The following is a 25117-nucleotide window of genomic DNA, read 5'->3' on the forward strand; positions in this document are numbered from 1 at the left end:
GAGGAGGAGGAGGAATTTTGTCATACATTCTATGGTAGTTAATTAAAGAGGAAACAGAATAAAACTGTCTATCAATTTAATCGGTGTACCAGAAATAGTGCGCAGACAAATGTTCCACGACGTTTGGAATGCAAACTGCGAATAAATGCGTTAATTTTTTTGTAATTAATTCACTGTAATTAATGCGTTGAAGTCTCCCCTCTGGTAATAATTTAACTATAAAACACAGAAATACACAGGTTGGGGGCAGGGGCTGGCAAGGGACGCTGATGCTGTACATGATGTAGTTCCAGTGAGATGGGAGATTCAAACCAGGCACACTCAAACATTTTATTTCATTTAATTGTTTTCACCAATCTAATCAAAATACTCTTGAAAGTAGGAAAATATAATATAATATCTTTAGGTACACTCTGGAGCACAGCAGGGAGGATTTGGCCAGCCTGACATATTTTTTAGATCAGCACTACGACAGAAATGTGATGGGGAAGCCAAATCAATCTAAGGCCAAGAGGCAGTGAAACGAGGATTCACCGGGAGCTATTTCATCTCCGGGAAATGACTCAACGGACGTTCTTATCTCCACAGATAAGAAACTTAGTAATTTGGATACGCGTTTGAATCTGGTGGAGATTCTCCTCAAAGAGTTTAAAGCGCTACGTGCGTTGCTGGAATTCAGCAGAAGCAGGTAGAAACCCTCGCTGCAGAGAACGCCGGCCTCAGAGTTGGTAAAATCTCTCATCGAGGGGTTGACCCGACTCTCTGAGGAAAATAAGAAGATCAAAGAAACGGTGATTTATCAGACAGCTTTACCGCGACCCAAACATCACTCCATGGCTCTACTGACTTGTTGGTATGTGCTTTAATCTTCCCATATTCTTACTAAATCATGTCAATGCATAAAATTGCCATAAAAGATCATTTAGTTAACAGTAAATTCACTGCCTGTCTCTATTACTCTATTACTGCTTTCAACACGGATGCAATTTTTAGATGTTTTTTTTCCTTTGGTACTGTTGCTTGTTTTACGTTGCACTCTTCTTCTTTCCTACCCTGTCACGGTAAACGGTAATCCCACCTGTCATTCTATTAATGAGACTCGCGGCCAACTTGTAACCTCCGGCGGTGAAATGTGAAGCCTATGTGAAGTGCAAAAGACCAACTTCACAGCAGAGTTAAACATGCTAGAAGTCCCAGGAATTTTGATATCTCCCTAAAGTCCCAGAGAAGGGTCGAAAGACCTTTAGTCCAAACTGACGACTCTGCTGGCAAAAATTAGCATCTCTTCATTTGTAAATGCAGCCATTACCTGAGGAATGCACCCATTGCATCCAGCCCCTCCTTGTTACCTTGAAACGTCTGGTAAATTCTGTGGCAGTGGGGGATGGTGGGCTGAGGGGGATAAATAGTAGCTAGCTTCACCTCCAACAAATAGAAGGAAGCAAAATGCAGAGGCGGCTTACAACTCAGCAGGCATTGGACCTGATCCTCAGCGATACAAACCCTTGTGACTCAGATGGAGAAGAGATACAAATTCAGCTGGATTCGGACTCTGACTCTGAGCAGTCTTCAGGTAAGATTTGAAACTATTATTGAACTTTTTGGTATGACAAATTTCTTTCTTTCTGCTTTGTCCTGTACTGAGTTGCAACACTGGAATTTCTCCATTTTGGTACAAATAAAGGATTTTTTTAATCTTATTTCCAAAACATCCTATTTTCGTCCTCTGAAATTGTGAAATTGTTTACCTTGCAGATGATGAGACTGCTCAACTGCCAGAAAAGAGGGCTCGGTTGGGAAGTGAGAGGACAGAGATGACTAAAGATGGCACAGTGTGGCATGAAGAACAGCTGGGGACATGTCTCAATTTCACCCCAATAGAACCATACGGCACAGATGGAGAGCCAACTGCTAAGGCCAGAAGAAGTATCCGGACTCGTCTTCAAAGCTTCTTCTGTTTTATAACACTTGAAATGCTTCGTAGCATTCAAGAATGGACCATTCAGCATGCACGGCAAAAGGAGCAGGCAGATTGGTTCATGAACCTCCCAGAACTAATGGCATTTATTGCAATTATTATCTTGCGGGGGGTGAAGAAAGTTCCATCACTACGTGACAATTGGTCAGCAGAGCTGGGAAACCCACGAATCATTGCTACTATGGCCCGAAACGGCTTCCAAAACATCATGCAACACCTACGCTTTGATAACATGTTCACACGCAGTGAGCGAGTGGAGACAAATAAGTTTGCTGCAATTTCTAATCTGTGGGAATCTTTTGTCAATAACTGCATCAGATCTTATAACCCTGGTCGACACATCACTATTGATCAACAGCTTTTCCCGACAAAGACTCGCTGCAGTTTTCTGCAGTACATTGCAACAAAACCGGACAAATTTGGCATTAAGTTTTGGCTGGCTTGTGACTTGAAATCAAAGTACATTTGCAATATCCTGCCATATCTTGGCAAGGACCCCAGTCGTCCCAGTGGAGAGAGACTCTCTGAGAGTGTAGTGATGAGGCTGATGGAGCCGTTCATGGATAAGGGCAGAACTGTAACAACAGACAATTTTTTTACATCGCTGTCCCTTGCGCAACGACTGCTTAGCCGGAAAACCACCATCCTTGGCACAGTCAACAAGATTCGCCGGGAAATTCCTCAGTCAACTAGACAGAAGGACCACACTAAATTCACCACTCGAGTGTTTTCCACCACTGGTGCAACACTCACAGTATATGCGCCGAAACGGAAAAAGACTGTCTATCTTCTCAGCAGCATGCACAATGTGGTTGAGACTGAGAATACCACCAAAAGGAAGCCAAACACTGTCACACAATACAACACCACAAAGTGTGGTGTGGGTGTGATGGACCAGATGGTGCGGGAGTACAGCGTGCGTGCAGGAACACGGAGATGGCCAGTCGCCGTGTTCTACAACATGATCGACATGGCGGCACTGAACGCTCATGTTCTTCATAAGGAATGCACCGGAGTGCAGGAGAGAAGAGTGGACTTCCTGGTTGAGCTCGCGAAAGAGTTGGCCAACTCTCATGTGAGTCAGAAGAAGGCACATAAGGAGCAACTGCTTCAGCAGCAACCTCCCACACCTAGCCCTGGGAAAAGGGCAAAATGTCAGGTCAACCATCGATGCAAGAACAATTGCGCAACTGTAAGATGTGTTGACTGCTACAAATACACATGTGGCAAATGCAGGATGGAGATACCATGGAAGTGCCAAGCATGTTTGGACTTAGCACAGACGGACTGCTGAAAGAGCAGAAAAGCCATTCACACAAGGGCATGCCACTGTAGCCTTGTGTAAATATTTGTGAAATTGTTTCATTACTTGCATTATTTTAACTGTTTTGTTGTTTTTTTTATGACAAAAATAAAAAGCATTGGAAAAAATTCACAGTTGTTCTTTTATATCTTTGTCATGTTGACATTTATGCCCTCTTGACTTAGACACTAATGCTTCTGGACATTTTACTCACAGACCCTGCCTGTACCACCACAATCAAAAAATGTTCATTTTAAATATTCAAAATTGTTCATTGCTTGGGCTTTTTGGATAAGGTACATGAACACTGGGTTAGAAAGTTTGAAAAATTGGTCAAAAATTCTGAAAAATTTGTATTTTTTCATTTGTATGAAAAGAGGAGAGCTGGACCTTTTAAAGTGATTTTTAAAAAAAATATGAATTCATCATTTTGTCATATCATTCTAAATTGTTTGCTTTTTTATTGAAGGCCCACAATGATTATCTTTTTTTTTTCTTCTAAAAGCACACAAATGTGTCGAGGAGGTATATATCATATATCATATCAAATATATTTTTAATTATTTGAAATATACTAGAATGCAGGAAAACCTTTCTGAATCTGTTTGAGGTCTACTCCAATCTCATACTCAGGGGACCAAGCAGTGTCTCAAGCCAAGCTTTGGGCAAAAGTTGACAGTCCGGTTTCAAGAGTCTACAGTGTCTCCCCTAAGTATGCGCCCTCCTGGGGTGTGCCAGTAATTGACTCGTCTACAAACAAAAGAAGCTGTTCGCAGCTTAAGACAGGATTTTAGCTAAAATCCTACTGGTCAATCGACCCATCTCTGGGTTGTAAAGGTAGAAAGGTCCATTGACCCCTCTCTGGGACTTCTAGTGTTAAAGCCTGGAACAAAAATCCATTTTAGGATTAATAGGTCAAGTTCACCTTCATGACAACTGTGAGGGGGGGTGTATTTTTTTTTTAACTTATCCATTTAGATGTTATTTAATCTTGAAATTCGGCATAATTACGGGCGTGTCCTTTTGATTGACAGGTATCCAATATCCGCTGCAAGAAGGAAGAGTGCAGTACAAACATGGTTTCTAGCAGGCTCACAGCGCACCTTAGCTTTAGTCCGCCTACCTTCATTAGCCGGTTAGCTCACGTTAGATCTGAGTTGGCTTGGTTAGCTCCACCCCCACGCTCACAGCCCCCCTCTCAGCTCCACCACTTTGCCCATTTTTGTATTTTCCGGGAGTGACGGCAGGCGTGACGTAGCCAAGATGGCGACGGTAGGAATCGCCCACTTTTGCTCTCCAGAAACCTACGGGTAACGTCACGGAGGCTCCGTCCGTACAAGCTTGAACATCAGGCCCAGCTTGCTGACACACATCAGCACTTTGCATGACACACACAATGTATAAGGGAACAGCACAAGCGCACATGCTGACACATAATATCAGGGCTGCAATTAATGACTGTTCAGATGGTCGATTAGTCATCGACTATTAAAATGACTAGGAGAGGGAAGTCTGGGTTTCCCTGCTTAGGCAGCTGCCCCCGCAACCCGACGGATAAGCGGAAGAAAATGGATGGATGGATGGATTAAAATGACTAGTCCACCAATTGGATTATGTGTCTCATAATTATTAAATGGCTCTTATTTCACTTTGAGCTTTTAATCTTGCATGAGGTTGTTATGTTGTTATGGAGTCAGTAGCACTTCATTTTTAGAATATCACCAGCTTAAATCTATTATATGTAAAAACATATAACCATTAACCGAATAACTTGCAGCTACCTATCAGGGTCGCAAAATTCTTGAATCTTGATTCTCCAAAGTTATTATTAAAAATATACAGACTATTATCTAAACTAGAAGACCTAATCTGTCTTCCAACTTCAAAATGGGAGGGTGACTTATCCAGTAACTTTAATAAAGATAAATGGTCACAAATATGCTTAAACACCTTTAAAATGACTAAGAATTCAAAAATGCAACTAATACAATTCAAAATTCTGCATAGAACTCATTATACAGGACAAAGGATGTTCAGGATGGGTCTGTCACAACCAAACATCTGCCCACACTGCAAAGAAAACACACCTGACAACTATCTCCATACCTTGTGGTCCTGCACACCTGTCTGCAGGTTCTGGCTTCAGGTATGTGTGGACATGTCAACATGGTTTAAATGTAATATTCCTACAATCCCCGCACTATGTCTATTAGGTGACTTGGGTGACATTAATATGGCAATTAACTCTGCACACATGATACGCACAGCATTATGCATCGCAAATAAAACTATTCTTGTGAACTGGAAAAACAAAAATAATCTGTGTATTCAGCAGTTTAGGAATCTCTTACTAAATCACAGCAGTAGTGAGACAATGTCTGCCTCCTCAAAGAACCAGTTAGCTGAATCTCATTCCCTCTGGTCCCCTGTGATTAGCTCCATCACTTAGTGTGGGTGGAGGATTGGGACCCCATCGCTTTGGGGATTGGATAATGGCGGGGATTGACTAGTGGTGGCAGGTTCTTGGTGGTTTCCCGTGGTGCGGAACCTGGCTGCTCTGCGGTGGGGGCGCCTCTGGGTCCAGCTTGGGGTCACCTCGTTGTGGTGGGGTGAGGTCACTGGTGGTGCCCGGGTCAGTGGGTGTCGACCCTGGGGCCGTGTGGCCAGGCTATTCTTGGGGGGGGCTGGGTCGGGGTTCTGGGCTCTGGTGCCTGGGGGTGACCCCCCCTCTCTTGTATGTGCCGTATGTGCCAGGGGTCTGGGCCTGCCCGGATGTGCTGCCAAGGTGTGGGTTGGTGCATGCCCTGGTGCCTGGTTGCCGCCCTGGGACCCTGGGTATGGCCCAGGGATAGGAGGGGTGTAGGTGTTTGAAGGGGGGCTGAGTGGGGTTCAGGGGATGGTAGGGGGAGGTGCTGGGGTGTGAGACTTGATGGTTTGTATGCTGTGTGTGTGTCTGTGAATGTGCTAGGATGAGTGGGAGTGGGCAAGGACAGAGGTGTGTATGTGGGATGGGGAGGGATCACATACATTTGTCAGGGAAGCCTGGGGATGGTGTGCCGTGGGTCTGGGCTCTCCCACTGTCCTCCTCCCCCTTCTCTCCTTCCCACATAGTCATGTGGTGGGTGGGTGCCTTCTGGGGTCAGTGACGGCTCACTGGCTGCGATCGCTGGAGGACGGCTGCTCCTCAACTGTCTGGCCCTGGGCCTCCTGGGGAACTGGGGTGGCTACTGCTGCTAGCAGCTCACCATCTAGAGCAGGGGTCGGCAACCTTTACCACTCAAAGAGCCATTTGGACCCATTTCTCACAGTAAATAAAACACTGGGAGCCACAAATCCCTTTTGACATTTAAAATTAAATAAAGCCGGATTTGTGGTCACGCAATGTCTGAGTGCGGTCATTTACAGCATAGCTGACGCTGGAGAGTTTGCTCTCGCACTCGAGCATAGGAGGTGCGTGTCATTGTGGTGCCGTGTTGCAGATTTTCCTCCTAATCTGAAGGTGGCAGCAGGGGTGGTATCGGCTGGTAAACTCACCAGGTATAAATTCTTTTGATGGTTCATTTCAGTTCGGTAGGTATTTTCTGTTTTAAAACAACAATGGCATTCAGTATGGTTCAGTGTCTTTATTAGCTTGTGGGAGATTCGATCAGCCTCTCATAAACTTGACCCACTGGTTATTGTTTTTAAAATGGTGGTTACCACACAAATTCAGCATCCGGCAACAACTGACCAATCACAAGGGAGTACCTCCGTGCACCGACCTTAAAAGTATCCACCGGCAGCAAACCAAAAATGCCGTCTTTTCTCTGTGTGCCGTCTGGCGCATGCAGTCAGCAGTCTACCCAAAAAATAAAATGACTATTTCACTGAACAATGAAAATATATGAATATATCACCTTCATTTTTACTTAGGACTGGAAGCCATCATCTGTGAGGTGTGCGTGATGTTTGCTTTTAATAAAGTTCTCCAAGTGGATACTGTTTCATGTTCACATGAACATCAGGGAAAGCATTCTAAGTTTCAAACACAAGTTTGTCTAGTTTGGAGAGGTTTTCGATATCACGCCATTTGTGACTCTGAGCAAGAGCAGCCCTCTAATGGGCAACATCTTCAAGGTCTGCTGCCAAGCGTTTAAACTTGGACATCCATATGTCTTTGTCTGCTATGTCGGCCAGTTCCATCTCAAGATTAGGTTGACTCACACCTGCCAATGCAGTTGTATTTAGGATGGATGGAGGCTTAAGGGAGTGACAGGGAAGGATAATGTAGTTTTTTTCCCTCTCTGAACAGAATTGTTTCCCAAACGACATTTGCAGTGATTGCAGAATGTAAATACTCTGAATTTATCATGTGAGCTTCTTTGAACTCTCTCAGACTGGGGAAGTGAGACAGTTTACCTTTCTGTAAATCTCTGGCAAGCACAGTCAGCTTGTGCTTAACAGCCGAAACCACCTCCAACATGTGCAGGGCTGTGTGTCCTTTCCCCTGAAGAGCTGTGTTCAGCATGTTCAGGTCATGTCTACCATGAAGTGTAGCTTTTCCAGCCACTCTGGCTGTTCGAACTCAGGAAGTGTGAGCCCTTTGCTGCTCAGGAAAGTTTTCACTTCTTTCAGACATGCGACAAAGCATGAAAATATGTTTTAATTGAATACACATTTTATCAATCACTGGAGCGATTCGCAGCCAAGTGTGAAGCAGCTGGGATGAGAATCAGTACCTTCAAATCCAAGACCATGGTCCTCAGTGGGGAAAAGGTGGAGTGCTTTCTCCGGGTCGGCAATGAGGTCCTGCCCCAAATGGAGGAGTTCACATATCTCGGGGTCTTGTTCACGAGTAAGGGAAGGATGGAGCGGGAGATCGACATGCGGATCGTGCAGCATCTGCAGTGATGTGGACTCTGCATCGGTCTGTCGTGGTGAAGAAGGAGCTGAGCCAAAAGGCAAAGCTCTCGATTTCCCCGTCGCTCTACGTTCCTACCCTCACCTATGGTCACTAGATGTGGGTAGTGACCGAAATAACAAGATCGCGAGTACAATCTGAAACTGACAGAACGGAGGGTGATCGCAATCTGCCAGGATTCTCTCAGCTTTCCCGTTTGTCCTTTCAGTACAGATATTCAAATCTTGCCTGCCATCACCACAATGTGTTGCTTAAATTGGTTTTGTTTAACTGTTTTTAAATTATTTAAATCCTGTTTAAATTGTTTTTGCACTTACAGCTTAAGTGACCAAACCAAGCAGAGAGATGAAATGGATCTGGATTTGTAAGACATACACAAGTTCAAAAATCTGAGGACTGACACTAAAGGCGCATTCCGACAGAGAAGTTCTAAGAACGCAGTTCTAATAACTGTCCTAGTTCTATGAACGGCTCTTTTCCAGGGGAACTGTTTCATGTTGCATTCGTACATGAGTTGGAGGCGGTAGCGGGACCGATGTGACGCACACGTCTGCGACAGTGACGTGTGACTTTAGCGCCACATAACAACAAAACAAAACCCTCTAAAAACAAAACAACACGGCAAGCTAATACGGAGAACGAAGAGATCGTAGGGTTCATGCTCTGCTTGATGGAGATGTTACTGATGGACGATACAACCAGGCGTCTCACGTCGAGGCTGGAAGGCTCCTGAAAGTCAGAAGATGAAGAATCCAGCGGCAGGAGATCCGCCGCAGACAAAGGAGACGACGTGTAAGTTTAACTTATTAAACATGCGCCGATTGTGTACGTGTCTTATGAGTAAACATGTCAGACGGTTTTCTACTGTCTGTGTTGAGCAGATTACAATAAGTAAATACTTCAGACGGCGGGTTTATTGTAACTCGTGTTCTGTTTCAGACGTTGCTGCAGTTCATTGAACCTCCTCACCGTCCGGCTGGTCCGGAGCAAAGCTGATAACTAGTGGGAAAAGGTTGTTCTCAATTTTACCGATGAGCAGTGGACAGAGCATTTCTGTATGTCCAGGGAGACATTTCAATACATCTGTGGCCGCCTGAAGCTGCACTGGAGAGGATGGACACAACCACCTGCTGCAGATACTGAAGGAGATGGAGAACAGCCAGGATGCTTTACCTTCTGCCTTCCAGCTAATCACTACACACCTCTTCATAATAAGCATCATGTTCTGGAAGTTCGACAGACAGAACATACATGTATACATGATGTACACATTTAAAGAGAAAATGTTCCATAGAAAATGCATCATATGTTCATTTTTTTTTTGTTATGTGTAAAATAAAGATCTCATCATCTGCTTTAAGCTTTGTGTGTTTTATGGAATCATCAGTAGAAAGGTGGAGGAGTGATCCATGACTGAAGGGTTGGTTGTGACTGAGTTATGGTTTAGAATTATGAGGACATAGTCACACAGATTTAGCGTATATGAAGGTAAAAATATAAAAAGGGTGGTGAAATGTTTACTGGTGTGTAATTTGTGTCAGATCTTGGTTAAACATGATAAACTTCGTTCTGTGATATGGAGCATATTATAAAGTTGATAAACTAATGTAATTTACACCCAGGGATAAGACTTAAAATGTAGCGACCAAAGATGGATTATTTAATATTTCATAGCTGTGATAAGTTAATAACTACTCAATATTTTTATTAGCTAATATTTTATAGATGTGGCCAATGCACATCTAACAGACACAAACTGAAAACTTCAGACTTTTTACAAAGTCATTTATTTTTTATAGTGAATACAGCGGAGCAAAAATAACTATTTACATGTGTGTGTATGCTGCGTATCACACTGGCTTTTACTGCCGCACGCAGGAGTCATTTGTTGCGGCGTTGCCCGAGTAAATATGTCGGTGGTACAAGCTGTCCAATTTACTGTTTGTTCGGTTCGTCCCGCTCCGGTTGTCGTGGTCCTTAATTTATTTGTAGTCTTGTGTGAGTTTTCTACGTGCGCTGCTTCGCGTTATCCCGCGTTCTCTGACTGAGAGCTGATCGTCAGGAATATTTTTATATTTCGCTGCGAACCTTCAAAACCTCTCTGAAAATCCTCTGTGGTGTAGACGGTCAGAAGAGCTTCGACCTCCTCGTCGGTCCATTTATCGCTTGCTCTGTTGTTGTTTTTGTCCGTATGTGCAACCGTGTCTTTTAAATGTGGTGGGGACACAAAATAAGGAAATCTGACAAGGGACGTAGCTACCAGTCACCAAACACCTACGTCATGAGAGTTCCTATAGAACCCCGTTCAGACCCTGCCTCGGAGCAGGAGCTAAAATGGTTATAGGAACTGAGGGCTTTGGTCCCTAGTTCCTATATGTAGGAATGTGCGAAAAAACGGCCTGGTTCCTGAAAAGGTTATAGGAACTGCAAAAGGTTCCTACAGTCGGAAAGAGCCTTAAGACAGCTTAAGCGTCTGAGAGTCCCTGTGATCATTTCTTGAAAATATGTTGTGTTTTCAGAAAATCTCAGCTGGTGGTCAAGAATTGTCCCAAGATATTGAAAAATTTCCACAGTTTCAACAAGGTGCCTGCAGCTGACAACCTGGATGAGCTAACAGACACTGTGACGCCTGACATCAGCTTCTGTCAAGACAGATGTGGCCAACAAAACTTTTCAAGCAGGGAGTTATGGTCCTAATTCAAGGACTGAGATATCTGGCCGTATGTTTTGACACCTCTGCCGTGTCTTGCCTTCCAACACTGCGATGACAGCATCTGCCACGCCCCCGCCGTGCCCACCAACTAAATGTTTTTATGTTTGTCAAAGTGGTTCATCAGGATCTCTACCGCACACCCTGAAAAAATCTGCTTCTTCATGGACTCCTCAATGATCACGAGTGATCAGCCGGTGATGCTTCTAAAGAGAAAATGTTCAAAACTTGTGGATACAAACGAATAATTACATTATACTAAACTAAAACTAAACTGACGTCTTCTGTCCATTTTCCTTTCAGGTCAGTTGGTTTTGTTTGTCCCACTTTACAACATTCATGTAGTCAATATGGCTGTACCCAATAAAGAAAACTAACCTTATTTTCATTTTCAATGAAGCAACATGTAGGACACTTGCTTTAGGGAATTTTTTGTGTTGTTGCACACTGGGGCAGACCAAAATTGACACAGCAAAGCCTGTGACCCAGTACGAGGCCAAAGGCATTCCTTTGTAGATATAACATACCTGCCCCTGAGTGGTTGTGTTTAGCCTGGTCATACAAGGCAAATATCTTTGCACAGGAAGGCTTTTGAGCTCTCATGTTGTTTTGGGTAAAAAAAAAAAAAAGAATAATAAACCAGAAAATATGCAGATTTGATTGATATGTACGATACAGAATATCTGTGCACACACTAGGAAGTACCAGTCTTAACATGTAGCATACAAAATCACAGAGAGAAACTCAGCTAAAAGACGACCAAGCATTGCCATCCAAATGAAACACAATTCAAACCCCAGTAATTATATGGGAATGTAACAAAAACATAAGAAGAGCACTGTCCACTTTAGAGCTTCGGCTAGTTTCCCCACTTCAAGCAAACCGCACAAGCTAGGTGTTGTATGAAAGCAGAAACTCCGTCCATCATCAACATCGGCTGCTGTGCTGCGGAGATATTCATCTCTAAAATTGTTTAGGTTAACTTTTCTTTAGCTTTTACTTTTACACAGTTCCTCTTCAGACATTATTTTACAAATTCCTAGATCCTTTGGCTTTCACTGAAAGTAATGTGGTTTTCTTTCAGGAGGAGATAGCCATTTACATTTTGAAGTGTCTTCCAGGTGAATTTACTTATATGTTGATTCTGGCAGTTCGGTAGTAATCTCACATGTCTCGGCTTTCTTTTGAGACCAAGATCATACATACAGCCCTTGTAGTTGTGAAAATATACTTAATCTATTATGTGTCTGTATTTCAGACAGGAAGCAGAAAAAAAGCCTTGTGTAGAAGTTAAAGGCGATTCTACAAAATATGCGTATGCTCATGTCACGGTTGCCTCCAGTCCATTGATCAGGCTCATCGGCTCACCTGGAGTTCCCCGACTGCTCCCTCGTCTCACCTGTGCTCTGCTCTACCCTCTCCAGTCTCTGCTTCCCTGCCAGATGTTCAGTTGATCTACTGATATCCAGCCTTGCTTTATGTTTCAGATCTCCTGTCATCGACCCTGTTCTGCCCACGGATTATCCTTGCCTGACCCACGACGGACAAATCTCTCTGGATTTGTGACCCTGCCTGAAACCACCACGAATTCTTGTCTGCCCGGATAAGTAACTGCCTCTCTGTTTTTGACCTCTGCCTTCCCTCTTGACCTTGGATCTTGGATTTTGGATTTAAGCCTTGTTGTTTTGGAGTTTTGCAGATCCCTGAATGCCACAGTCTGCCTGGACCCTTCCACCACAGTCCATAGGATTACTCCTCTGTTTCCTGCTCTGCCTCCCCTGTGAAAAAAATCTGTTTCTGTTAAAACCTTTACTTTGGTGTGAGGCTGAATTATCGGGTCTTCTTAGTAAATCTTTACAGCTCAAAGGAGGCCAGGTTATCCAGGACACTTTGTGACCCAGTAGAAATACAAGAACAGACATGGAACCCGTCTGCTGCCAAGCTGGACATGATATGAAGGTGAAACAACAGTTACACCTGCTGCCGCGTTAACATTTCATGGCCATCTGGGTACTACACAGCTTTGAGACCTCTGAGCTAAAACAATGCATAACCTAACTCATGTGATTTGTTTTGGGTAAAAATAGAGCAAAGACAACTCAGTGAGCTCAGGTTAAGATGAGTACATCAAACTCATCTTGACCACAAATTAATTTAAAGGTAACATACGTCGTTTACTGCAGCTCCATCAGTTGTCTGCTCCTCTATCGTCTCAGCAGGAAGAGCCCCTCGCAGCACTTTCACCACATACAGAGACGCACTAGAAAAAAGTACAACATCAGCAACACATATCCACTTATTCAAGTACAGATTCTACTTCTGTCATGAGTTTGGTGTGTGGGGAGCCTCGGCATCATTTTCTGTTCAGCTTTGTCTTTAAACATTGATACGGTACCTGAAGTAGTAGAGGCACACCGAAGAGTCGGACAGCTTCTGGGCTTTAGTCATCAGTTTTTCCAGCAGGTCATGGAGCTCCCCCTGCCTGTCACCAGCAGTCCTGCAGTAGACTTTGGACCTACACAGCTGGTTCCTAAAAGAAAAGAAACATCACACACACTGTCAATATTTTACAGCTTTGTATCATCTCCTACAACTGGATGACATTAAAGCTTTAAAAGCTAGACTGACGTATGAATACTGATCCAGACCAGCACAGGCTGGAGGACTGAGTGAGAAGCCTGATGTAAGACTATAGTACACACTTTAATTACGCCAATTATGTAAAAACATTTTTGAGTTAATGTCATAATTTATTATGCTATTTTTGTTACTGACTTAGCATGAAAAAAAAACTTTGAAAATGTAATAATTGCAGTTGATAAACAATCTCAGATATACAAGATTTATTTAAATTATTGGCAAGTTATGTTATCTGCAACTCTGCTGAGCTAAAACAAGCAAACTCCCAGCAGCTGCGTTCTGTTTCCTCAACATTTTTTATTAACTGTGGAGTCCCGTTTCAGTCTGTATTAAAACAAAAATAATTTATGAATCAATTCAATGTAAAAAAAAAAAATGGATTAAATAAATCTTTTAAATATTTATATTTGAAAAGTCCGTCCCAATGTTCAGACCTAAATCTATAGCAGGGCTTCGTTTTACCATTTGTGGCCTCTACTGTGGAACGGCCTACCGAGGCCCTTAAATCTCTAACTGCTGCCTGTTTATGTAGCTTTTATAACTCTGCTTTCTTTTTTCTTAACTCCAGTGTTTTCCCCATGACAGCTGTCCACATCAAGAGCTACCCCTGCTCTGACTGTGGGGTCTGCCTGGGTCTGGGTGGTTTCCTGTGGCCTCTGCACCACTCTCGCTAGAACAGCTTCCCGTTTCTGGAGCGGTAGCTGCCGTTGCAGGAATGACACTTGCCATTTATATAGTATATATTTATATATATATATGTATATATATATGTATGTATACTTTGAGAAACACATTAAGGGAACCACAAAGTCAGCCTACTATCAGCTTAAGAACATATGAAGGGTAAAAGATGTGATGTGTCAGCAGGACCTGGAAAAACTAGTCCAGCTTCCATCTTTAGTCGGTTTGATTATTGTAACAGAGTTTTTACAGGTTCTACCTAAAACATCAGTCAAACACCTGCAGCTGATCCAGAACTCTGCTGCTCCAGTCCTCACTAAGACCAAGAAAGTGGACCATATCAGTCCAGCTCTGAGGTCTTTACACTGGCTGCCGGTCAGTCAGAGGATGGACTTTAAAGTTCTGCTGCTGGTCTATAAAGATCTGAATGGTTTAGGACCAACATACATCAGAGACCTCTTGACCCAGTATGAACCTACCAGAACCCTCAGGTCATCTGGATCCAGGTTCTTATCAGTTCCCAGAGTCAGAACCAGACATGGAGAAGCTGCATTCAGCTTCTATGCTCCACATGTCTGGAACAAACTCCCAGATCAGCTGAAACCCTCAGTTTATTTAGATCCCGGTTAAAGACCCACCTGTTCTCTGCTGCATTTCAATAGTTTTTATTTAGAAGTCAAAATCTACATCTGGTTCTTTTAAGCTGGAATCATGTTTTAATATTGTCTTTAACTTTATTTCTTGCATCTATTTTATTTTAGCATGTTCCTTCTGCTTTTATTTCATTAATTGCATTTCTTTTAATCTTTATTTTTTTTGTGCTATACAAAATAAAGTAGCCTTTGAGAGTAGCACTTTTTTTTTTTTATTTACTCATTTCTTTAACACGGTGTTGCTCAGTTTCTCTCTCTAGTCCGCGGCTGTTCCTCTCGGTATAAAACCGACACAGCACACAGATGCAAACAGGATCCAGTCGGATGCAGTCCAGTTAGTAGGCTATATGATTTCTGTATCGATTTATAGTTTCATTTGCATTGATGATCCTGACGTATTCCTTTTAACTGATTACAGCTTTTCTTTTAAATAAAATGCATAATAGCTATATATTAAAGTGGTCTGATTTTATTCCAGAGTTATATCGTACAGATTACTGACCAACCAGTAGACTACCGTCTAATCAGTTTCTGACAGCGATCGATCACTTTATGGTTCAACATCTGCAGATGTAGTGAAGTTACTGTTTCAATGGATGGCTGGATGGATGTTACTTTGTCCAGACATATGTTTGCCACTCTTTCTTATACCGCAGTCCACACCGGTGAAGAACAGCAAGTCCCACTGTCTTCTGGTAGTTTATAATTGGCTGGCCATTCTTTTCTTGATATAACTTTCCAGATTTGTTCCAGTTTGTTATTAAATAATCATTGCAGTAATCATGATGTAGGCTTAAGATCACACCCTTCATTGTCATATTTCTTTCTGCTACTGTCATGTGCCAGGATGGGTCTTCATAAAAACTACAGAAAAAAAACTGTATAGAAAAAGGCTTGTCTGGTAAAATAAAAATGTGTGGGTGCAGATTGCTACACGTCATTGAGGATAACAAAGCACATCAACATCCACAGTGATTAGTAGATGATTTCAGGTGGAGATAAACTTAACCAGTAAAGATCAGAAACCTTGAATCAGAGCAAGGAGGAACACCAGACGTGTTTTCACCTGAAGATGTCTGCGGCTCGGCGGAGGAAGTCCTGCTCCTGCTGGTTGCTGCCTGAGCTCATTCCTCTGTCGATAATGTTGAGCAGAGGCTCCACTAAACCCAGAACAAGAGGGCTGCCAGCCTGACGGGCCACGAACACTTCAAGCAGGTCCAACACCTACGAGCCAAGCAGAGGGAAGATGGGAGCTTGTGATTGGTGGAAGATGCTTTCTCTTCTCAAACTGTTACCTTCACAAACTGAGAACGAGCTACCTTGATCTTAAAGTCTCGAACCAGAGTCTTCTCTTTCTGTAGTTTTGCTTTCTCGTCTTTCTTGGCCTGGATCTTTTTCTTCTGCTCTGAGAACAGTGCTGACAGACTCTTATCCATCTTCATCATTTCTTCATCGTCCAGATCTTCATCACTGCTGCCATCCTCCTCAGTGGCCTGAATATGAAGCACAACAGAGCACAAGCCTAAAACGTTGTTCTGATAGGTTTAACTTCAACTTCTCTACACGATCACCAGAAATCTTTTTATTTAAAATGATTTAGCTTAGCACAACACTTCAACTTTATTTAGTGTTCTGGGATTAGTAAGTGTCTGTGATGAGCCCTGAAGCTCTTTAAAGAGAAATTAATTATATATCCTGAACACCCACCAGAGCGCTCTGCTGCTGGAGGACCTTCATCAGTTCCAAGCGGAAATTTTGGTCCACTTCCTGCTCAATTTCCTCTTCTTCCTCATCATCCTCCACTGCTTCATCCTCCTTATCCATATCAGAGTCTTCATCCAATCCATCGGATTCATCCTCCTGGCAACCAAACAGGTGTTTTATAACTCAGACCATTACAATACAGACCATTAACATAACAACACCAGGTGTTTTGTCAGTAAACAAACTGCATGAGTGAAGATATGAAGAAGACAGAAAGGTTAAAAAAGGAAATAAGCAGAACCTCCAGAAGTAAAGAACTGACCTCCATTTCTTCATCGTCTTCCTCATCATCGTTCTCTTTTGATTTCTTCTTCTGTGTACTGTTCGAGTCGTCGGTGACGACCACAGCACTGTCCTCCTCGTCCTTGTCAGGGTCCAAGACCTGGATGGAGTCCAAAACATCAGTTAACAGTTATTTACAGAGACAGGTCTGTCTGTGCATCCAACCATCTGTCTGAGCATCCAACCATCTGTCTGTGCATCCAACCATCTGTCTGAGCATCCGACCATCTGTCTGTGCATCCGACCATCTGTCTGAGCATCCGACCATCTGTCTGAGCATCCGACCGTCTGTCTGAGCATCCGACCGTCTGTCTGAGCATCCGACCGTCTGTCTGAGCATCCGACCGTCTGTCTGTGCATCCGACCATCTGTCTGTGCATCCGACCATCTGTCTGTGCATCCCACCGTCTGTCTGAGCATCCGACCGTCTGTCTGAGCATCCGACCGTCTGTCTGAGCATCCGACCGTCTGTCTGAGCATCCGACCGTCTGTCTGAGCATCCGACCGTCTGTCTGAGCATCCGACCATCTGTCTGTGCATCCAACCATCTGTCTGAGCATCCAACCATCTGTCTGAGCATCCAACCATCTGTCTGTGCATCCAACCATCTGTCTGAGCATCCGACCGTCTGTCTGAGCATCCGACCATCTGTCTGAGCATCCGACCATCTGTCTGAGCATCCAACCATCTGTCTGTGCATCCAACCATCTGTCTGAGCATCCAACCATCTGTCTGAGCATCCAACCATCTGTCTGTGCATCCAACCATCTGTCTGAGCATCCGACCATCTGTCTGTGCATCCGACCATCTGTCTGAGCATCCGACCATCTGTCTGTGCATCCAACCATCTGTCTGAGCATCCGACCATCTGTCTGAGCATCCAACCATCTGTCTGTGCATCCAACCATCTGTCTGAGCATCCGACCATCTGTCTGTGCATCCGACCTTCTGTCTGAGCATCCGACCATCTGTCTGTGCATCCGACCATCTGTCTGAGCATCCGACCGTCTGTCTGAGCATCCGACCGTCTGTCTGAGCATCCGACCATCTGTCTGAGCATCCGACCTTCTGTCTGAGCATCCGACCGTCTGTCTGAGCATCCGACCATCTGTCTGAGCATCCGACCGTCTGTCTGAGCATCCGACCGTCTGTCTGAGCATCCGACCGTCTGTCTGTGCATCCGACCTCCTGTCTGTGCATCCGACCGTCTGTCTGTGCATCCGACCGTCTGTCTGTGCATCCGACCGTCTGTCTGTGCATCCGACCGTCTGTCTGTGCATCCGACCGTCTGTCTGTGCATCCGACCGTCTGTCTGTGCATCCGACCGTCTGTCTGTGCATCCGACCGTCTGTCTGTGCATCTGAGCATCCGACCATCTGTCTGTGCATCCAACCATCTGTCTGAGCATCCAACCATCTGTCTGAGCATCCAACCATCTGTCTGTGCATCCAACCATCTGTCTGTGCATCCGACCATCTGTCTGAGCATCCGACCATCTGTCTGAGCATCCGACCATCTGTCTGAGCATCCGACCATCTGTCTGAGCATCCGACCATCTGTCTGTGCATCCAACCATCTGTCTGAGCATCCAACCATCTGTCTGAGCATCCAACCATCTGTCTGTGCATCCGACCATCTGTCTGTGCATCCAACCATCTGTCTGTGCATCCAACCATCTGTCTGAGCATCCAACCATCTGTCTGTGCATCCAACCATCTGTCTGAGCATCCGACCATCTGTCTGTGCATCCAACCATCTGTCTGAGCATCCAACCATCTGTCTGTGCATCCGACCATCTGTCTGTGCATCCGACCGTCTGTCTGAGCATCCGACCGTCTGTCTGAGCATCCGACCGTCTGTCTGAGCATCCGACCGTCTGTCTGAGCATCCGACCGTCTGTCTGAGCATCCGACCGTCTGTCTGAGCATCCGACCGTCTGTCTGTGCATCCGACCGTCTATCTGTGCATCCGACCGTCTGTCTGAGCATCCGACCGTCTGTCTGAGCATCCGACCGTCTGTCTGAGCATCCGACCGTCTGTCTGAGCATCCGACCGTCTGTCTGAGCATCCGACCGTCTGTCTGAGCATCCTACCGTCTGTCTGAGCATCCAACCATCTGTCTGAGCATCCAACCGTCTGTCTGAGCATCCAACCGTCTGTCTGATATATTATTAGTAAATGCTCCATTAACTGGTCTTATCAGTTCTTCTTTAGTGTCTCTTTTAAATTTTTGCTAAATGTAAATAAATAAATGAATGATGAAGAAAAAGCTAAACGTCTCGTCTATGCTGGGCTCACACCAAACGATTTTCATGGTCGCAGACTAAAAACGGAAGTCTTTAGGAAATCTTAGGAGTTTTGCTGGAGTCACAGCGCTCCCGTCATCTCGGTCGTTAGGTGTGAGCTGGTAATCTGGCTGTTTAACGTCAATCTTTCTCCAGTCTTGGATCTGCGACAATTTCTAACATGTTAGATATTATTGCAAGTCGCAGTGACGAAACACGATCAACAACCAATAGATGAGCTCTGACAAAAGCAGAAACAAGAATCCAGACAGTCAGACCACCGACAAAAAAGGACGGGGGGAAAAAAAAAAAGACGAACAAGTAGCGGTGATGAAACGTCGTCGGTGGAGCGTCCAGAAAGAGGAGTGGGTGGTTATTAGAAGTAAATGTCTGCTGTGGATCATTTATGTGTTACAGTATAATGATTTAACAAACGAGAGAAGAATAAAAACTCATTCATCCTCCAGATTCTGGTGAGTCGGTGTAACACCTGGTGGAGATGAAGAGCCACACTTAATAATGATGATGTGGAATTCCCTCCTGGAGGGAAACTCTCCCCTTGTTTGCTTTACTGTGTGCAGATCAGCCCTGTTCCATATCAACTGTCCAACATGTCACAAAAAATGCTAAAAGAATCTAGTTGCAGTCTTGTAATTTGTGACCCTATAGATTCACAGTCTTTGTCAAATCTCAGTCTGAGACTAGGCTGAGACTTAAGACTAAACACTGGTCTTTAGATGTGAGCTGGTAGTCTTTCAGAGTCTTGTGCAAATCTTTTAAAAGTCTTCTGGTGTAAGTCCAGCCTTAGCTGGTAAATCCTAAAGCCAAGCCAACTTTATTTATAAAGCACTTTAAAAACAGCAGGAACCACTGACCAACATGCTGAATATAGAAATAAAATGCCTTACTAATTACGTTTTAAATATCTAAAACCTAAAAAATGTAATTAAATAAAAAGTAGACAACACTAATGAAACACTAATAATTTTACATTTAACAATTAATAACATTTAGTTAGTTCATTTTCATGCACATATGTATAATCTGCTACCTTACTGGATAATATAGCTAAATAGATATTCTGAAAAATGTTACATTATTTACAATTAATTCCTTAATTAATTTGCACAAATGATCAAATTATCTCCATAAAATCAAAATCTTCATTGACTGTTGCAGGAAACAAAGGAGGCGAATGATCTTTTCACATGTAAAACATGAAAAAGAAAAACAAACAGCTTCACAGGACGATTTACTTTAAACTTCTGACATCAACCTGGGCGACGATCTCGTGCCACTTACGTCCAAGATGGCACTTAGTGCGGCTGCAGTAACGTGGGGGCAGATGGAGGAGAAGACCGCTTTGCAGACCTGTCGGATATGTCGGCTCTGCTGGGACAGCAAAGACAACAAGATGTCCACCATCACCTCCACCCACTGCGGCTCCTCCAGCTCAGTGACTGCATCAGGAAACACACCAGATATTTCATGTAAGAGAATAACCTGCACTGAAAGTTCCATTTATTCATTTTTATAGACGTTTCAGAGACGTTTAAGTCACCAAGCGTAACAGAACCAAGTGTAATAAACAGAACCAGGAAAGTTTTCTACTGAGAAACTAACGTAGCTGATTGTGAATTTATAGTTTGTGCTGAAATTTTCTGTTTGGGAGATAATGTCCCTTCTGTAATCAGACTGAAAAGATGAGTCAGTTTGTGAATTTCAGATGCTTGTAGGAATGTTTCTGAACTGAGACCAGAGCTTTGAAGTGGTGAAATAAACTAATCATCTGCCTCGAGTAGAGCTTTAACACCTGAACACTGTTTACATTCAACTGTGAATAACTGAATTACTGCATCATTCACTGCAAAATAAAATAATAATAAAAAAAGCCAAATTTGGTCTTTGGTAAGGATTAAACACTTGCATAGGTCAAAGATTACCAACAAAATAAATTCCATTCCATTTTTATTTTTAGAGTAGTGTATTCTTCTGCAATAGATCTAGTCAACTATAAATAGTTGATTAAAACTAAACTAAAACTCACGAATCGGATTACTTAAATATGGCTTAAATTAAATGACAACTTAGTCATGAGATTTTTGCTGAAACTGAATCAAAATCTGGAGATTTCTATTATCACATTAATGTTTTAATTCATTTACACCGATAATTATTATTTTGTGCATTAACGCAGTTTCTTTAAAGTCTGTTTTTCACTGGTTCTGAATACATATACAGACAAATCATGGTCCTGGCGAGGGACGGCTGTCATTGTGTCTTAACCACAGCTTCAGACGGGCCAGATTCAACGCAGCCAAATCTCCTTTCAAAGCAGGAAACAAGCCATGTGCTCTAAAATCTGGTGCTTGTTCCACAAATGACTGCAGAAAGTTTCAAGGCCAAATGTTCTTTCTTTTAACTGCGTTTATTTTTAAGTTTTTAAAAGTTATTAAAAAACAGACGTTCTGTCACAATATACACATCCTGAGATTGTAATCTCAGTACATCCTAAAATTTGCATCCTTCTTTGTCATGTACATTTCATTTTATATTATATTACTATTGAAGCTGGGATTTACAAGGACAGCTATTGTGTGATGTGAAAAATGCTGTTAAAGAGGCATGTGTAACATTTTCTGTTGTTTACTGGCCAAAATCGATGTCTGCGTGTACATACGTGTTATCATTGGCGGATTATCACCTCTGCTAATGATCTTACACCTTCTCGTAAGCAAAGAATTTTAGATATGTTTATACGTGTGATGGATAGCCAGGAGGGAGCGTCATGGTGGTCTGCCATCTTGAAACTACAGCCAAATAGCACCAACGCAGAATCCCTGCAAGCTAGCGCGCAGATTGAGACGCAGGAGGAAAAGATAAACAAGAGGGGCTTAATGCCCTGGCAAGTTGGAAAATCTGTTAAATTGTTATTTACAAAAATGCAGGATCATGCATGTCCAGCAGCAGCACAGCAGCCGTTTTTACTATCACCAAGAAAGCAAAAGAGGGCATTTAAAAGGCAGCGTGACCAGATGTTACAAAAAGAGGAGGATTAACATCATGCTAGCCTTCCCCAGGTAAGCAGCTTAAGAAGGAGAAAGGGACGCTGAAGTTGTCAGCTTTCTCCTTGACAAGGACGTAATCGGTCCAGCCTAAATTAGCCTGAAGCTAAAGTCTTTCATTTGGTTTTGTTAGACAGCGTTGCTTGTTACATAACACTAGCTTCTGCTGAAATACTTTGTACAGAAGTGTGTGTTTAAGTAGTTTCAATCGCTTTCATAATCACAGTAAACACAGGCTCTCAGTGGCGGTAAAGTCGGACTAAAAGCCGGTGGGAAGGCTTTGTAAGTTGGCTTTTACTGCGACAAAAAGCCGGTGCTGTTTCCATCCATTGAGGCTAGTTTTCCCATCGAGATCCGTTCCCCCTGTGAGAACCTTTCTTTCTTCTAAACACACAACATCTGACAGTTTGATGGGATGCAGTTAGCAATATTTATGAAAGCAGGAACCTCTATCCCTGAGTGAACACTACATGAACTATCGGATGACATGCTTTCATCTGTGTTGATGCTTTTTGAATCACAGCAGAAACTGTTGCTGCAATACGTGTTTGAGAAAGTGAGATGCTAGAAACTACTATACGTCAGAATGCCAGATTCTTACATAACAGGCAGCTTATTCCTTTAAAGTGTTTGAAAACTAAAACTTACTGCACTTCACGTGGCAGTCATTTTAAGATATAAATACGCAATACACTACTTTGAAGTCCTTACTGAATGTTGCACTTAATGTGATTAAGTGGGATTAATTGCAGATGTTAGTCCTATTAATCATGACTGAATAATTTAATCGTTACCCAGCACTAGTATTTAGTTTCAATGTTAACATGACCTTTCAAGGTTTTCAGTCAAGGAATTTATGTGAAATGAAACTGAGAAAATTAGCATCATCACCTTGTTTCTTCTTCTTTGCCTTCTTTTGCTGAGCTTTTTCCATACAGCTCTGCAAGTCTTTCATGATGTCCAGCAGCTCTTCAGGAGCCTTTAGAAGAGACAACAATCTCACTCATATTCTGATGTTTTTTTAAATAAATACTTCAGAAGATACAGGCTACATAAAGCCATGAACAACCACCAGGTTTTACCTTGAAGAGGTGCAAGCCGACCAGCAGGAAGAGCTGCTGAAACCCGTCACTCTCTACAGACGAGCCTTTATGTGCCGCCTTCCTTAGGTTTGCCACCGACTCCATCATGCTGAAAGAACACAAAGAGAAAGCTGTTTTATGTCGTCCTACGTCCATCTTATTTAGGACTGTGGCACAATATAAAAGGCAAGGCAAGTTTATCTGTATAGCACATTTCATGTACAAGACAGTTCAAAGTGCTTTAAATAAAACATTAAACACATTACAGGTTGTACAAAGAAAGCATTAAAAGTAGGGAAAGGCATCAACAAACAGCAAAAATCACAATAAAATCACTGTAAAATCATAAATTGCATTGAAATTAAAAACAATATAAGTTAGCTGCAGATTTCATGCATAGGTGCATGAAAAAAGAAATGTTTTTAACCTGGATTTAAAAATGTCGACATTTGGTGAAAGTTTAATCTCCACTGGCAGTTTGTTCCACTTGTTTGCAGCAGAACAGCTAAATGCTGCTTCTCCATGTTTAGTCTGGACTCTGGACCCTGGTCTGGACTCTGGTCTCTGGTCTGGACTCTGGCCTGGACTAGTGGACCAGAGTCTTTGGATTTAAAAACTCTGCTAGGTTTATATTCTCTGAACATATCACAGATGGAGTCTGGGCCTAAACCGTTCTGGGATGTAAACGGTCAGAAGGGTTTTGAAAGTCTATCCCATCTCCGTCAGCGATCACGTACCAGTATCATTCACTTTTAAAATAAGAACAACAAACCAGCAACTAGAAACTGGAGGTTTAATACGTCATTACTTAAAGATCCTGAGTTTATCAGCTACTTTAAAAGAGAATGGTCCTTATATCTTGACAGCAATGACATCCCAGAAACGTCAGCGTGTTCTTTGGGAAGCAGGAAAAGCAGTAATGAGAGGGAAAATCTTTCCTTCTCTTGCCATAAGAAAAAGAAGGAGGCGTCGAGGATTTCATAGTTAGAAATAAATTGCTAAAGGATGCTTACCATGTCTCCCCAGAAGAACACAGCTGAGCATGAGCTTAATGAAATAATAAACAAAAATACACAATTTCTGGTGCAAAGACTCCGCTTAAGATAAAAAAAATAATATAAAAATAAAAAAATCTGATTATCAAGAGGGACCTTATACCCATAAAGCTCCTCTAGGAAAAGCTCATTTGTTGGGAGCAACACACCAGCCAGACATTCTGCTGCCATGATGCTGGACAGGACAAGTTAGAGGAAAAAAAACTATCAGAAGGTTTTAAAATCTATTCCGTGACTGACTGGAAACCAGTGTAAAGATTTTAAACTGGTGTGATGAGTTCAGTCCTGGTCTAGCAGCAGCGTTCTGGATGAGCTGCAGATGTTTAAAGCTGTTTAGAAAGTCCTCACCTTTACAGTAATCCAGCCTACTGGAGATGAGTGCATGGGGGAGTTTCTCCTGGTCTTTCTGGGAGACTAGACTTTTAATTATGTTGAAGTTTCTGAGCTGGTAAAAAACTTATTAGTGGCAGCTTTGATGTGGCTGCTGACAGTCTGGTCTGAGGCCCCGTTCAGACTGCAGCTCACTTCTAATATTTTGCCCATAGGTGACTCATAATGGATTTTTTAATGAAAGTCTGAACAGCTTAAATCTGAATTTTTTAAATCTGACCCAGGCCACTTGCATGTGTGGTCCTACATCAGACACATATCTGTATCTGGGTGAGGTCCATTCAGATTCATATCTGAAAGGACGTCATCAACAGTCGTGTCGCATTTAA

General features: G+C 42.9%; 1 protein-coding gene across 1 annotated transcript in view; it reads right to left on the reverse strand.

Moving 5' to 3' along the window:
* Positions 1–25117, reverse strand: part of mybbp1a (MYB binding protein (P160) 1a) — a 56617-nt gene that overhangs the window by 13777 nt on the left and 17723 nt on the right. The window contains exons 13-21 of the mRNA XM_042008468.1: positions 23344–23452; positions 23153–23240; positions 20499–20656; positions 16892–17011; positions 16573–16725; positions 16185–16358; positions 15932–16089; positions 13287–13421; positions 13061–13151 (exon numbers count right to left, since the gene is read on the reverse strand). Of these exons, the coding sequence (XP_041864402.1) occupies positions 13061–13151; positions 13287–13421; positions 15932–16089; positions 16185–16358; positions 16573–16725; positions 16892–17011; positions 20499–20656; positions 23153–23240; positions 23344–23452 (1186 nt within the window). The remainder of the gene's footprint in view (positions 1–13060; positions 13152–13286; positions 13422–15931; positions 16090–16184; positions 16359–16572; positions 16726–16891; positions 17012–20498; positions 20657–23152; positions 23241–23343; positions 23453–25117) is intronic.

This window comes from Melanotaenia boesemani, chromosome 15 (assembly GCF_017639745.1).
Source record: "Melanotaenia boesemani isolate fMelBoe1 chromosome 15, fMelBoe1.pri, whole genome shotgun sequence".
NCBI lineage: Eukaryota > Metazoa > Chordata > Actinopteri > Atheriniformes > Melanotaeniidae > Melanotaenia > Melanotaenia boesemani.